The sequence below is a fragment of the Artemia sp. Qi Xiang Cuo genome, chromosome 14 (assembly GCF_049724085.1).
Source record: "Artemia sp. Qi Xiang Cuo chromosome 14, ASM4972408v1, whole genome shotgun sequence".
NCBI classification, from domain to species: Eukaryota; Metazoa; Arthropoda; class Branchiopoda; order Anostraca; family Artemiidae; genus Artemia; species Artemia sp. Qi Xiang Cuo.
Window position 1 is genome coordinate 63,085,695 of NC_142807.1, and position 13,051 is coordinate 63,098,745.

General features: G+C 36.2%; 1 protein-coding gene across 1 annotated transcript; it reads left to right on the top strand.

The window, feature by feature from the left end:
- The first annotated feature begins 5,152 nt into the window (after nucleotides 1-5,152).
- On the top strand, nucleotides 5,153-8,037 carry LOC148944740 (uncharacterized). Its single transcript, XM_089100015.1, has 3 exons — nucleotides 5,153-5,480; nucleotides 7,177-7,833; nucleotides 7,991-8,037. Exons 1-3 carry the CDS (start codon nucleotides 5,324-5,326, stop codon nucleotides 8,035-8,037), a joined length of 861 nt encoding a protein of 286 aa, XP_088956141.1. The 5' UTR covers nucleotides 5,153-5,323.
- The last annotated feature ends 5,014 nt before the right edge of the window (nucleotides 8,038-13,051 follow it).

Here is a 13,051-nt window from a genome sequence, read left to right on the forward strand (position 1 = left end):
GCAAACAATATGTATCTCGAACAGTGTGCTTTTGTTTTTCGAAACATCAACGACAAAAAGTGTAAAAATCTATATAAAAGTCAATATAACTGTCAGGAAATATTTAAAATAATACACAATGTTTACAGTTCGCTAAGCGTTGATAGTGTTTATGTCCCTGTAATTTTTATTACAAAAAACTGTTTTATTTTAATTTCCTTTTATGGTATGACTGTGTATTCTAAAGCATTATTTGGACATTGATAATAAAACAGATTTAAAAAAAAGAATGTTTATAAAATGATATTTATTATCAACGTTATAACTTAAAACGAAGAGAAATTATTTTCGTATGATGAGGTTTCGCTCCTCCTTGATACGTTGCTCTTTACGCTGAAGTTTGGCTATTTTTAATTGTTGTCCAAAATTTTCTAAGAATGACACCTGAAACACAAGGGCCACTTAATTAGAATGAGAAGCTTTTATATAGCTACAAAAAAACCTGTGTGTGATTGGCAAGTTATGTGTCAAATCATACACCGCCAAATCGTGGTTCGTAAAATGAAAAATATGTTCTTTAGATTATATTATGTTCAGTTCCTTGTTTGTTTTTTTAGATTAAAAAGAAGTTACTACTAGTATTATGGTGGCTGCTTCCCCGGGATAATGTCCAAAAAAATAAAGACTTAAGACTGTTCTGTACTTTTTATTGAAAACTATATGTATCTTTAACAGTGTGCTTTTGTTTTTCAAAACATCGACGACAAAAAAAATATATAAAATCATAGGCAGCACAGTAGAGGTGCCTAAGTAAAGAACGATGTTGGCACAATTTATTTTTTTTCTAGACCAGGGCACGGGTTGTAATGTAGTTTATGAAATCTGTCGTGGTATAGCTTTGAAACTTTAAAGGCATGTTGAGAGATATTGAAAAAGAAACGGAGGGCAGCCCACCCCTCCCTTCTTGCCCTTTCAGATATTACCTTTAATACTGATATAAATCTTGAAAAGCCTTTCCAGGGCAGCCCCCGTGGCTGCCATGGCCCCTTAGCATAGGCCAAGCATAGAATGTTTATAGTATATATTATTATGTTCTTATTTATTCATGTTTATTCTAAATAAAGGGAGATGATAGATTAATTCCTCCTCCCCCTCTCATACCCTTTCCTATATTTATCTGAAGGCTCATGGATATTTAGAAGATTTTGGCATTGAAATGCACTCTCTTGGTCTCATATCCCTCAAAAAAACACGGTGGGGGTGCCACCCAAGGCCACTTTCAGGGGGGGGGGCCCCAGGAGAATTTCCCGGGGGGAATTTATCGAGGGGGGATTCTGTGAGGTGCTTTCACCAGAATAATTTTCTAGGGGACAAATTTCTTCATCCCCTAGAGGTATTTTACTTGTGAAGAAACTTCTCTGGTTGATTTATTGAAAGAGAAGGGACTTTTTCATGGAGGAAGAGCCAAATTTCAATTTCAATTCAATTTCAATTTATTCGAATAAAAGTAAAACATAACATCAATAACAATATAGTTCATAGAAGAGAACTTGTTAAGGACCATAACAAAAAAAAAAAAAATAAAAAAATAAAGTGATAATGAAATCTGACAAAAAAAAAGAAAAAAGGGCTAGTGCCTTTTTTAATATTCGAAAGTGATTGGAGGGCAACTAACCCCCTTATCTCGACCACAACTTCCACTCCCACCTCCATCCTAAATTTTAAGACAGCCATTCTGTTCAATGTAGTTGAAAACTCTGTATACTAAACGTGGGAGGATGAAAACCCCCCTCAGTTCTCAGGGTAAGGGTTGTAAACTATGCCCCGGGGGCAAATAAGGTTATCATAAAAAGCTTTATCATAGAAACTTCGAAAACGGCTCATTTGATTGACAATTGAAATGGCTAGTGCCCTTTTTAATAGTCGAAAATGATTAGAGGGCGACTATCCCCCCACTCACACCCACCATTTATCCAAACACATCCAATCAAAATTTTGAGATAGCCATTTTGTTCAACGTAGTTGAAAGTTCTGGAAATTAGGTGTTTGAGGCTGATAACCCCCTCAGAGCCCTCAGGGCAAGAGTTATAAGTTATGCCCTGTGGCATATAAGGTTTTTATTGAAAGATTAGTCGTTGAAACTTGAAAAAGGACGCATTTGATTGGAAATACAAAGGGCTAGTGCCTTTTGTAATAGTCGAAAGTGATTGGAGGGTGACTAACCCCCCTCTCCAACCCACCATTTCCCCAAACACATCCAGTAAAAATTTTTAGATAGCTCTTTTGTTTAACGTAGTTTAACGTTTTGGAAATTAGGTCTTTAAAGTTGACAACCCCTAACAGCCCTCAGGGCAAGAGTTGTAAGTTATGGCCTGGGGGCATATAAGGTTTTTACAGAAAGCTTGTAGAAACTTCAAAAATGGCTCATTCGATTGGAAATTTAAGTGAATAGTGTTCGTTTTCATAATTGAAAGTAATGGGAGGGCCACTAGCCCCCCTCTCACGCCTGCCATTTTCCCAAATACATACAATAAAAATTTTGAAATTTTTGCCAATTTTTTCAAGCTTAGTTGAAAATTCTGGAAATTAACTCTTTGAGGATGACAACCCGTCCTCCTTAGCCCTCAGAACAACGGTCTTAAGTTAGGCTCTTGGGGCATATAAGGTTTTTATAGTTTTGTCGTAGTTGCTTCCAAAAGGGTCATTCTATTGGAAATTGAGAAACTAGTGCCTTTTTCGAACGAGATCAAAGGTCAAATTTTGATATAGCCATTTTGTTCAGCCCATCAGAAATGTCTGGAAATTATGGGTGAGGATAACAAATTCCCCCTGACCTAAGGGCAAGGGTTGTAAGTTACGCCATGGGGACATATAGGGTTCTTATAGAAAGTTTGGCCATATAAACCTCGGAGGGGGTTCATAGGATTGGCAATTAGACACTCTAGTGCTCAAAGTGAACAGAGGGTAAGAATCAGTGACCAGAGAGGTCTAGTAAGAGTCAAAATGATCAGAAAGCAGGTACCCATTCCGCCCTACACACATGTCGCATTGTCCTGAAATGCGTCTAATAAGAATTTAGAGATAGGTGTCCTATTCAAAATAGTCTAAATATTATATAGCAAAGCCTTCGGGGTTGAAACAAACCCCAGAGATTAGGGACAAGGTTTATAGGATATGCCCAGGTTGTATTTAAGGCTCTTATGTAGGTTGTTTTCGTTTCTATACAGAATTTGATTAATCTGTATCAATGAAAAAAAACTATTTCATTGTAAAGCGAACAGAAAAAAATAAAAAATACTTTTTGCACGAAATGAGTTTCCAAAAATAAATAAAGAACTCCATTAAACCAAAAATGAAAAAAGAATAGAATAAAATAATCTACGAAGCATACAACTACCATATATCAGTATCAATAAATAAATGAAACCCAAAACAAACAAAAATTAAAACAAGTCAAACTCATAACAAGCAGAAATTAATCTAAGTAGGGTTCTAAACCCTATGCTGTTGAAAAGCTAGAATATAATTTGTACTTTACTGAATTTTTTTTTAATGTTTTCACTTTTATAATTTTAAGAAATAAAAAATAATTAAGATTTTAAGGAACAAATATCAGCACATGTATATAAAACTAACAATGCACATTTTTCCAGTAAATTCATTTGAATTTCTTTTCGCAAAGTTCCAAGCCATTGAAAGAGATTCAGTTTCGGTAGCTTTCTGATAAGGATTTTAAGTCCATCTGCTCTTTATCAATTCTATCCTTATTAATGTTCTGATCCACTTTCACAGAATCGTGGAGGTAGTTTTTAAGAAAATGAACTACATATATGTTTATTTCAACTAGTAATTTCTATTCAGATGATGGTTAAAACAAAGAAGAAAAGAGGCTCTCGTGGCGCAGCGATTGACATATAAAAAGAAAAAAAATGAAATTCGCAAGCTTGAAAGAAGAAATAAGAGGTATTTGAGAGCATATGAGCTCAAAATGGTAAGTACAATATGCAAATCCACAGATGAAGATGAACAACAGGGAGTTAAAATCAACAAGGATGGTTACCAAACACACTTTAAAGCAAAGGTGTCAGAAAATGCCTGAAGATACCTTAGGAATAATAGTTTGCTCCAGAGGGTAACATGTGCCAGCCATTGAGTGCCACGGTGGAGTGAACTGCCTTGGAATATCACGTTCTAGCAATGAAATAGCAGGTTCCCACTGTTCAAATAAACATATATATATTGTGATATCCAAACGCCAGAAAACGCTCAAGTGATGATGACGGGTACCAGAGGTTGCCACTAGAAAGGTACATTGTGCCCTGCTTGCGTATTTTGTCACAAATCATCAGAAGAAACGCTATTGGGAATTTTTCTTTAAGTTTAAACGATCTAGTGTATAATTCTTTAAGTTTTAGTCTAGTTTATATGTATCCTTTGGTGAAAAAGGTCTGAAAATACCTTAGGACTGCTATTTTATGCCTTAAAGGTGTCGTTTGCCGCCCATAGAGTGACACGTTGGCGGGGTTTGCCTGGTAACATCTCGCTTAAGCAATTAAATGTTATGTTCCCACTGTTCAAATAATAATATATATTGGGTGTCTATTGGTAAGCCATGACTGCCGCCAGATATTGGCTCAAAAATGGTGCTACACCACTTACTGGAGGGAAAGCCTCGCTGGCGACTAATATTGTAATGGAATGCCCGCGCTTACCACTACTGTTCCGTAAATATAGAGTATGTTAGTACCCTTTGTATGGTATACCATGCTCCAGGGTATGGTAACGTGATTGAATGGTCAAACGTTTAAACTCTATACCAAGAATGCACCCACACTGAGTCACCACTAAAATCTCTAACTATCTCCTCGGAGGGTAAACGGACCCCCTGTCTATCTAGTAAATGACGGTATGCCTTGCAACTCTTTTTCTACAAAACATAATATAATATCAGCCCTTCTTTAGGCTGCTTGACTCCACCGAGGCTAAAATTTCCACGATTGTGAATCAAATTACTTCAAATGTATTATGCCAACTTACTTTCAATCATTCAGCTTTATGCCCTTTTTTTTCAATTCTTAACAATACGGGCCAACCTTGTTATCGAAAAGTAATTTTAGCTCTGATGGGTCAAGGTGCTTTCACATTGCTACGTCATGCCTTTCACACTGCCTTATGCGTCTTATGTAACCTTTCACATCAAGAAGTTACGTTATGTTTTGGTCGTTATGTTCTCTTACGTTCGACGTAACGTAGGATTTCTTACATAGCATAACGAACATAGAAAATAGAGTCGGGCTCTATTTTTACGTTACGTTACGCAAAAGTTTCAAGCTTTGTGGGATAAATGGACTCCCTTGATGAAAAAATAATTGACTTTGTCAAACAACGTCCTTTTTTGTACGATAAAAAGCAGATGGACTATAAGGACTCTGCAAAGAAGCTAAACGCTTGGTCTTCATTTGTTGAGAAAATCAACAAAGAATGTGGAAGAACTTTTCTTGGTAAGTTTCTTTGCTACTTTTCATAGGCAAAACTGGTTTAAGAAATGCTTTTGGGGGAGGTAGAAACCCCAGTTTTATGACTGGTTGCCACCTACATAATGTTCGTTTTCCTTTCATTTCCTTTGTTTCAGTATCTACATAGGCTAGTACTCTTTGTACCTTTAAAGCCTAGTAAAAGAGCCTTGGAAGGTGATTCCATCATAGCTCACAGTTATTATGGTGGTAAAGGTGCAGTGTAGCTCCCCTGTAGTATAGGGTGCAGAGGCCCTACAAATAGAACTGCAATATACAGTAAGAAGTGTGTTGTTTGCATTCTGCTTCTACTGGATGTTTGCTGCAATCTGTGCAACTTTACAACCCAATTGATTGAATAATATACCCTTAGAAATAAGCTGTTTTTATCAGGGGGAGCTACACTGCACCTTTACCAAAGTTTTTTGGTTGTTAATGGGGATGTGGCGCTCCCCCTGTAGTATAGGGTGCAGAGGCCCTACACATAGACCTGCAATATACAGTAAGAAGTGTGTTGTTTGCATTCTGCTTCTACTGGATGTTTGCTGCAATCTGTGCAACTTTACAACCCAATTGATTGAATAATATACCCTTAGAAATAAGCTGTTTTTATCAGGGGGAGCTACACTGCATCTTTACCAAAGTTTTTTTTCAGCTGTGATGGAAATCACAGATTTGCCCTCAGTCTTTGGATTTTGTCTTTTTGCCATTGGATACTAGAGCAAAAATACCTTATAAGCAAACCTGCATGCCAAAATGCCACTTTTATCTCCCTGGCTTTTCAAGATAGAGTAAATTGCTGCCATTTGATTGATTTTTTTAAACTTCTGTAAGTGACCACTGATTTCAATATTGTACTATAATATAATGCAACTCTGAATACAAATAGGTATTAACATCAGTGGCATAAATTCAAGCCCCTAAAGTAATAACATGCTTAGACAATGAGTAGCTCTGTACTTCTTTATGATGCTATAAATGACAAGTTTTAAGTTTAGTAGATCAACATGGAGATCAATGTTTTGCAATAAATAAACTTAGTAGCCTATGCCAAAGCTTTTCAAATTGCAAATCCAGATTGTATCCATAGCTCCTAGAAGATTAGTGGTTATATCTAAACTTTACATAGCACTCTAACTGGCCTTTGCCATTGGATTAAACTTTACATAGCACTCTAACTGGCCAAGTTGTCTTTCATTGCAAGATGCTTCCTATTGCTGTTTATTTAATAAGTCTATTAGCCTATAACCCCAGTAAGCAATTAGTAGATTGTTTTCCCTCAACTTTTGTGGAAAAATCAATTTAACTACAACAAAATCCAAATCGATCTCAGTTTTAAATTTAACATTACTATTAAAGAAGGATTATAGGGGGAGGCGATTTATCCAGTTCATTTATTAGAAAATAGACAAAATGATACTTCCTAATACTGAACTTTTGAAAACTCAGACACCTCACGGCACGATATTTGTTATAAGTTATTTTCTTCTCTAAAATAGGTGTCTAAGAGGCAAATGTAGGAATAATACACTTTTTAGTGATCTATTTTTATAATTGCTGCCGCTTCGCGGCCAAAAATAGGAGGGCTAAGCTCCAGGTCCTGGTCCCTCCCAAGGTTTCAGCAAATGACACCTCTGCATTGTTTGAATTGTTACTTGTTTTACAGATATTTCTTTCATTGCAGTTGAGGACCTGATGAAAAGATGGACCGGCCTTCGGGAAAGATATTCTAGGATCAAGAAAAACTTGAAACCCCCAAGTGGATCTGGTCTAGCAGATGTCGACATAAAGCCGGGAGAGGTAAAAATGCTGATTGCGATGGATTTTTTGAAAGATGTGATTGTGCCTAGAAATAGAAAAACCTTCAGCAATGTTAATCAACCTAAGCCAATGATGACTGATTATACTGACGAGATCCAGCCATATGCTTCAAGTGATACTCAAGGAGAAGTTACCGAAATAGAATCTGATAAAGAGATTGAACGTACTTTCATTATTTATTCCCCAGAAGATTTATTACAGGAAAGTTGCGATCCAGGGTCTGCTAACTTGTCGAAAGAGGAGAACCTACCAAAGGAATTCCCAGTATCACCTGGTCCTGTTCATCATGTTAAGAGAAAGAGATCAGGAGTCAGTACTTCTTCTAAAGTGAAGGAAGACAGCAGTGACCTAGAGGAAACCCTGAAGAACTACCTTGTTGAAAAAATTTCTTCAAAGAGAAAGAAAGATGACACAAGTGGTCCCACTTCAGATCCAGATTTCATGTTCCTTCAGTCGATCTTACCCCATTTCAAGCAAGTGGCGCAGGAAGACAAACTGGACTGTCAACTTGAGATTCTGAGTATCATCAGGAATTATAGAAAGAAAAATACATTGCATACAGAATGAGCTTCTTTTGTAATTGAAGTTACCTTTTTCATATATATTTTTGTAAACGAGATTGAAATAATGTTAATAACCTTTCTGAGATTATTCTTTGCTTTAATTCTTTGTTGCAGTCATCTATAAACAGTTTACAAAATTAATTAAAGGAAAAAAAAAGTAAAATATCGGGACTAATCAAAATGAGCCTTGAAATGCCCTCTGCATTTGTCCTCTCACTGAACCAGCTTCAGTCATGAAATAGTCTGCCAACTTGTCTCGTAGGTTTCGGGTAGGTCTTGAGCTGTGGTTGCTAGTGGCCAGGCGTATATCTCCCAAGCCATCAGATGATGCTGAAGAGCTACCTTCAGGAGTGACACCTCTATTGACAATAAGGAAATTGTGAAGGCAGATTGCTGTCTGCACAATTTGACAAACTTTTTCTCTCTGGGCTATTATCTCTGTTCTAAATATGCGAAATCTTTGTGATAGAAGCCCAAAACTGTTTTCTATTATCCTCCTGACCGAGTTTAATCGATAATTAAATATCCTCTGTTGATCATTCAGTTTTTTGCCAGGATATGCTCTCATTATGTATGGTTTCAGTGAAAACGCTTCATCACCAATCAAGAAGTGGGGAAAAGCTATATCTGAGCCTGGTAGCAATTTGTTTGCAGGAAACTGTATGCTTCCGTTTTCAATGGCTTTTCCCAAATCTGATCTTGCAAATATGCCACCATCGCTTTCACTGCCATAGGCGCCTACATCAGTAAAGCTGAATTTATAACTGGCATCACAGACAGCCAGTAGTACAAGGCTATGGAAACCTTTGTAGTTGAAGTCCAGAGATCCACCTTTGTTTGGACACTGCATCCTTATGTGCTTCCCATCTATTGCACCTACACAATTTGGCATTTTGTATTTCTTCAGAAAATCGTCTGCAATTTTTTCCATTTGACTTTTTGAGGGTGGTTGCAGGTAAGTTGGTGACAGACTATCAAAAACAGCCTTTAAAGTTTCACTTAGAATTCCACTAACTGTAGAGATTCCCAGACGGAAGTCGTAATGCAATGAAGTCATGGAGGCTCCTGTTGCCAGGTACCTCAAAGTTAGTGCCAGCTTGACTTCAGGAGAAATAGCTCTTCGAAAGTTTGTATCCTGCTTCCGAATTTTATCTTTGACTTGCTCAAATATGTCAAGGTATTCACTTCTTGAAAAACGGGTAAAATTAAAAAACTTTTCTTCATCATCACACAGAATCATGTCTTGTAGAAGGTTCAACTGTCCAAATGCATCTCTGTTTTCAGATGTAAAAATAGGTCTCACCCAATAGTCTCTTTTCTTTTTCTTCTTTGGGCTTTTTCCTTTTACACACAAAAGAGCTGCAGAAAGCATCAAAATTTCATCATCAGAGCTGCTTGAGTCTTCACCGTTCCACATATTGCTAGTTCAAAAAAAACCGCTGCTGCTGATAGTGACGAAATTATGGATTTTTATGTAGAGGCTTATGGGTTTGTATGTGAAAGTGGACGTAATAGTGTGAAAAGGGCTCCATAACTTAAGAGACGTAACGTAACTTAACGACATAACGTAATTTCTTACGTTTCAATGTGAAGGAACCTGTGCTTTCCCTTTGCAAGTGTTAATGCTACCTCATGTGCTTTGCTTTGCTTATTGTGTGTTTTATATTATAGGTGCTTGGGTCATAATAAAAGATTGAAATCAGTTGCTAGTGGTACTAAATTTGTATTCATATAATTGATTTCAACTTCAACATGAGATGAAGTACAAGCTCTTTCTCTCTCCTCCTCCCCACTCCTTTCTCTCTATTTTCGATTTTTCTTTTTGCATGGTTATTAAGAGCTTTTTAATTTGTAGTTTCTAGGTGCTTTTCTAATCGACAGTTTGTATTTACAGGCTATTTATTTTTTAGTTTGTCTTTATTCGTTGTAGACTATACTGTATTATGAAATTATTCGCTGATATATGAAACTAGTCAAATATTCTGGGAAGTAAGTGAGATAAGATGAATATTACATAATATGCAGAGAACATACAAATTTCACTATGAAAAATACTAATTTTCTCCTCTAGAAATATGTTTTATTCGCATATTATAGTGTCTTTATTCCATAAATCAAGATGATTTCACACTTATTATCATATATTTTTTTTCAAACTGAAAGGGGACTGAAATAAAAATTAAAAACTATGAAACAGAATCAAAGAATAGAACTTATTTTAAGTTGCAATATTGATTCATTACTAATTAGTATTTCTTATCCACAAATATAACATTTGATTTTACTAGAGTTTTGAAGATTAGCTTTAAAATATTGCCAAATTTTGTTATCTTCCACTTTTTTTCAACTGTAGTTCGGACGGTTGATTCAATGTTTTCAAGCATTATAATTTTCTAATTCTTCATTTGTCTTCTTTTTTATCCAAAGCTGTCATGAGCTGAAATTTAAATACAGCAACGACCAAAAAAGAAGCAGACAAAACAAATTTCGTTTATATCTAATTCAAAAGGAATGCCTAAGTTGAAATTCAAAGGGTCATTATTTTTCTTTTTATTACTTGCAGTTTGATTACAGTTTTATCGCTTACAGTTTCCTTGGTAGTTGTAGTAGTGGGCCTTCCCTTGTACTTTTGATTTTATTTAAAGTTATAACTATTTAATGCGTATTTTTTAAATAATACGTATATACTTCACAAAATAAAAACAAAATCAAAAGTACTATCAGTGTCGCCTCAACGTGGCGGGGAAGTGACAACAGGGTGATGTTAAATATGAATTTCACACCAAGAAAATAATAATCAAAGTAAGGGTTAATTTAAAATATAATCATTCTCGAACAAAAGCTTCTTTTTTCTATACTATTGCCAAATGGGTTTTCACTAGTTAACAACTTTGTACTTTTATTTATATCTGACACCATTGCGGCTAAGCACACTGAATCTTTTTATATTGTATCGTCTGCCTAGTTTGTCCAAAGTACTTTAAAGATAATATGCAGTAGCAAAAAGTTCAATACTCCATTGAAGATTATTTAGTTGTTGGTACGGATGAAATTCTCGATTATTAAGTTGTCGGTAAATTTTAGCCCATATTTTCATATCATCCCAACAAAACCCAGGTAGTACTTCTGGGCCAAGGAAGGGTCTTTCTTGCTCTGAGCAAAAATTGTTTGCAGGCATCACATAATTTTTAAAACACACTAATAATACCCAAGGACAGAGCAGTAGGATACTTCTTGGTCAAGTTGCAACCGACCTAAGCGCCATGAATATTCTCTAGGCCGCAGTTCTCACTGACAGTTTGCAAAAAACCAGAAATGAAATGCTCGATTATTTAGTTGTCGGTGAATTTTAGTCCATTTTTTCATATCACCCCAACAAAACCCAGGTAGCACCAGTGGTAGTTCGATTATTAGGTAGCACTTAATGCCCAATAGTATTATTTTATCGTACCAAAAAATTATAAGGAAACTGATCTTATTCATTTTCATGAACTTGTTGCTGTTTGAGAAAGGGAAGAACAACTAGCTGCTTTGTGTTGAAAGATGTCAAATTTGAAGTAAAATTTGAAGCAAAATTTGGCTTGTCAAGAGCGTCAAAATGTTGAGGTTTGGCCAAAAAATGGCCTTTCAAATGGAGTTTCAAAATTATTATACTTTCGATAAGGGAAAATCCACCTTTTTCTTATACTTTAAAACAGCTTTGTCACGAAGTTGATTATATCGTGCCCAATTTGTTTTTGGCATTGAAGGTATATGAACCGTCTCCTGAGCTTATAGGATCACAGTTTTGATTCGGTCACCTTTGGGGAAGAAATTAAAGAAACAAAGTAACATGCATTCATGATCTTTCTTGTGGTAAAAATTTAAAATTCCGTATTTTGGTATATAGGGCCTTGAAACTTATAAAGTAGGGTTATATCTGACACCACTCCGGCTAAGCACACTGAATTTCTTTATATTTTATCGTCTGCCTATGTTGTTCAAAGTACTTTAGAGGTAATATACAGTAGCAAAAAGTCCTATACTCCATTGGAGATTATTTAGTTGTCGGTACAAATGAAATGCTCGATTATTTAGTTGTCGGTAAATTTTTGCCCATTTTTTCATATCACCCCAACAAAACCCAGGTAGCACTTCTGTGCCAAGGAAGGGTCTTTCCTGCTTTGAGCAAAAATGGTTTGCAGGCATCATATACTTTTTCAAACACAATAATAATACCCAAAGACAGAGCAGTAAGATACCTCTTGGTCAAGTTGAAACCAACCAAAGCGCCATAAAAATTCTCTAGGCCGCAGTTCTCGCTGATAGCTAGCAAAAAAACACAAATGAAATAATCGATTATTTAGTTGTCGGTAAATTTTGGCCCATTTTTTCATATCACCCCAACAAAACCCAGGTAGCACTTCTGGGCCAAGGAACGGTCTTTCCTGCTCTGAGCAAAAATTGTTTGCACACATCACATTCTTTTTCAAACACAATAATAATACCCAAAGACAGAGCAGTAAAATACCTCTTGGTCAAGTTGCACCCGACCCAAGTGCCATAAATATTTTCTAGGCCACAGTTCTCACTGACAGTTTGCAAAAAGACACAAATGAAATGCTCGATTATTTAGTTGTCGGTAAATTTTAGCCCATTTTCTCATATTACCCCAACAAAACCCAGGTAGCACTTTTGGGCCAAGGAAGGGTTTTTCCTGCTCGGAGCGAAAATTGTTTGCACGCATCACATACTTTTTCAAACACAATAATAATCCCCAAAGACAGAGCAGTAAGATACCACTTGGTCAAGTTGCAACCGACCCAAGATCCATAAATATTCTCTAGGACGCAGTTCTCACTGAGAGTTTGCAAAAAACCGAAAATGAAATGCTCGATTATTTAGTTGTCGGTAAATTTTTAGCCCATTTTCTCATATTAACCCAACTAAACCCAGGTAGCACTTCTGGGCCAAGGAAGGGTCTTTCCTGCTCTGAGCAAAAATTGTTTGCACGCATCACATACTTTTTCAAACACAATAATAATACCCAAAGACAGACCAGTAAGATACCTCTTGGTCAAGTTGCAACCGACCCAAGCGCCATAAATATTCTCTAGGCCGCAGTTCTCACTAACAGTTTGCAAAAAACACAAATGAAATGCTCGATTATTTAGTTGTAGGTAAATTTTAGCCCAT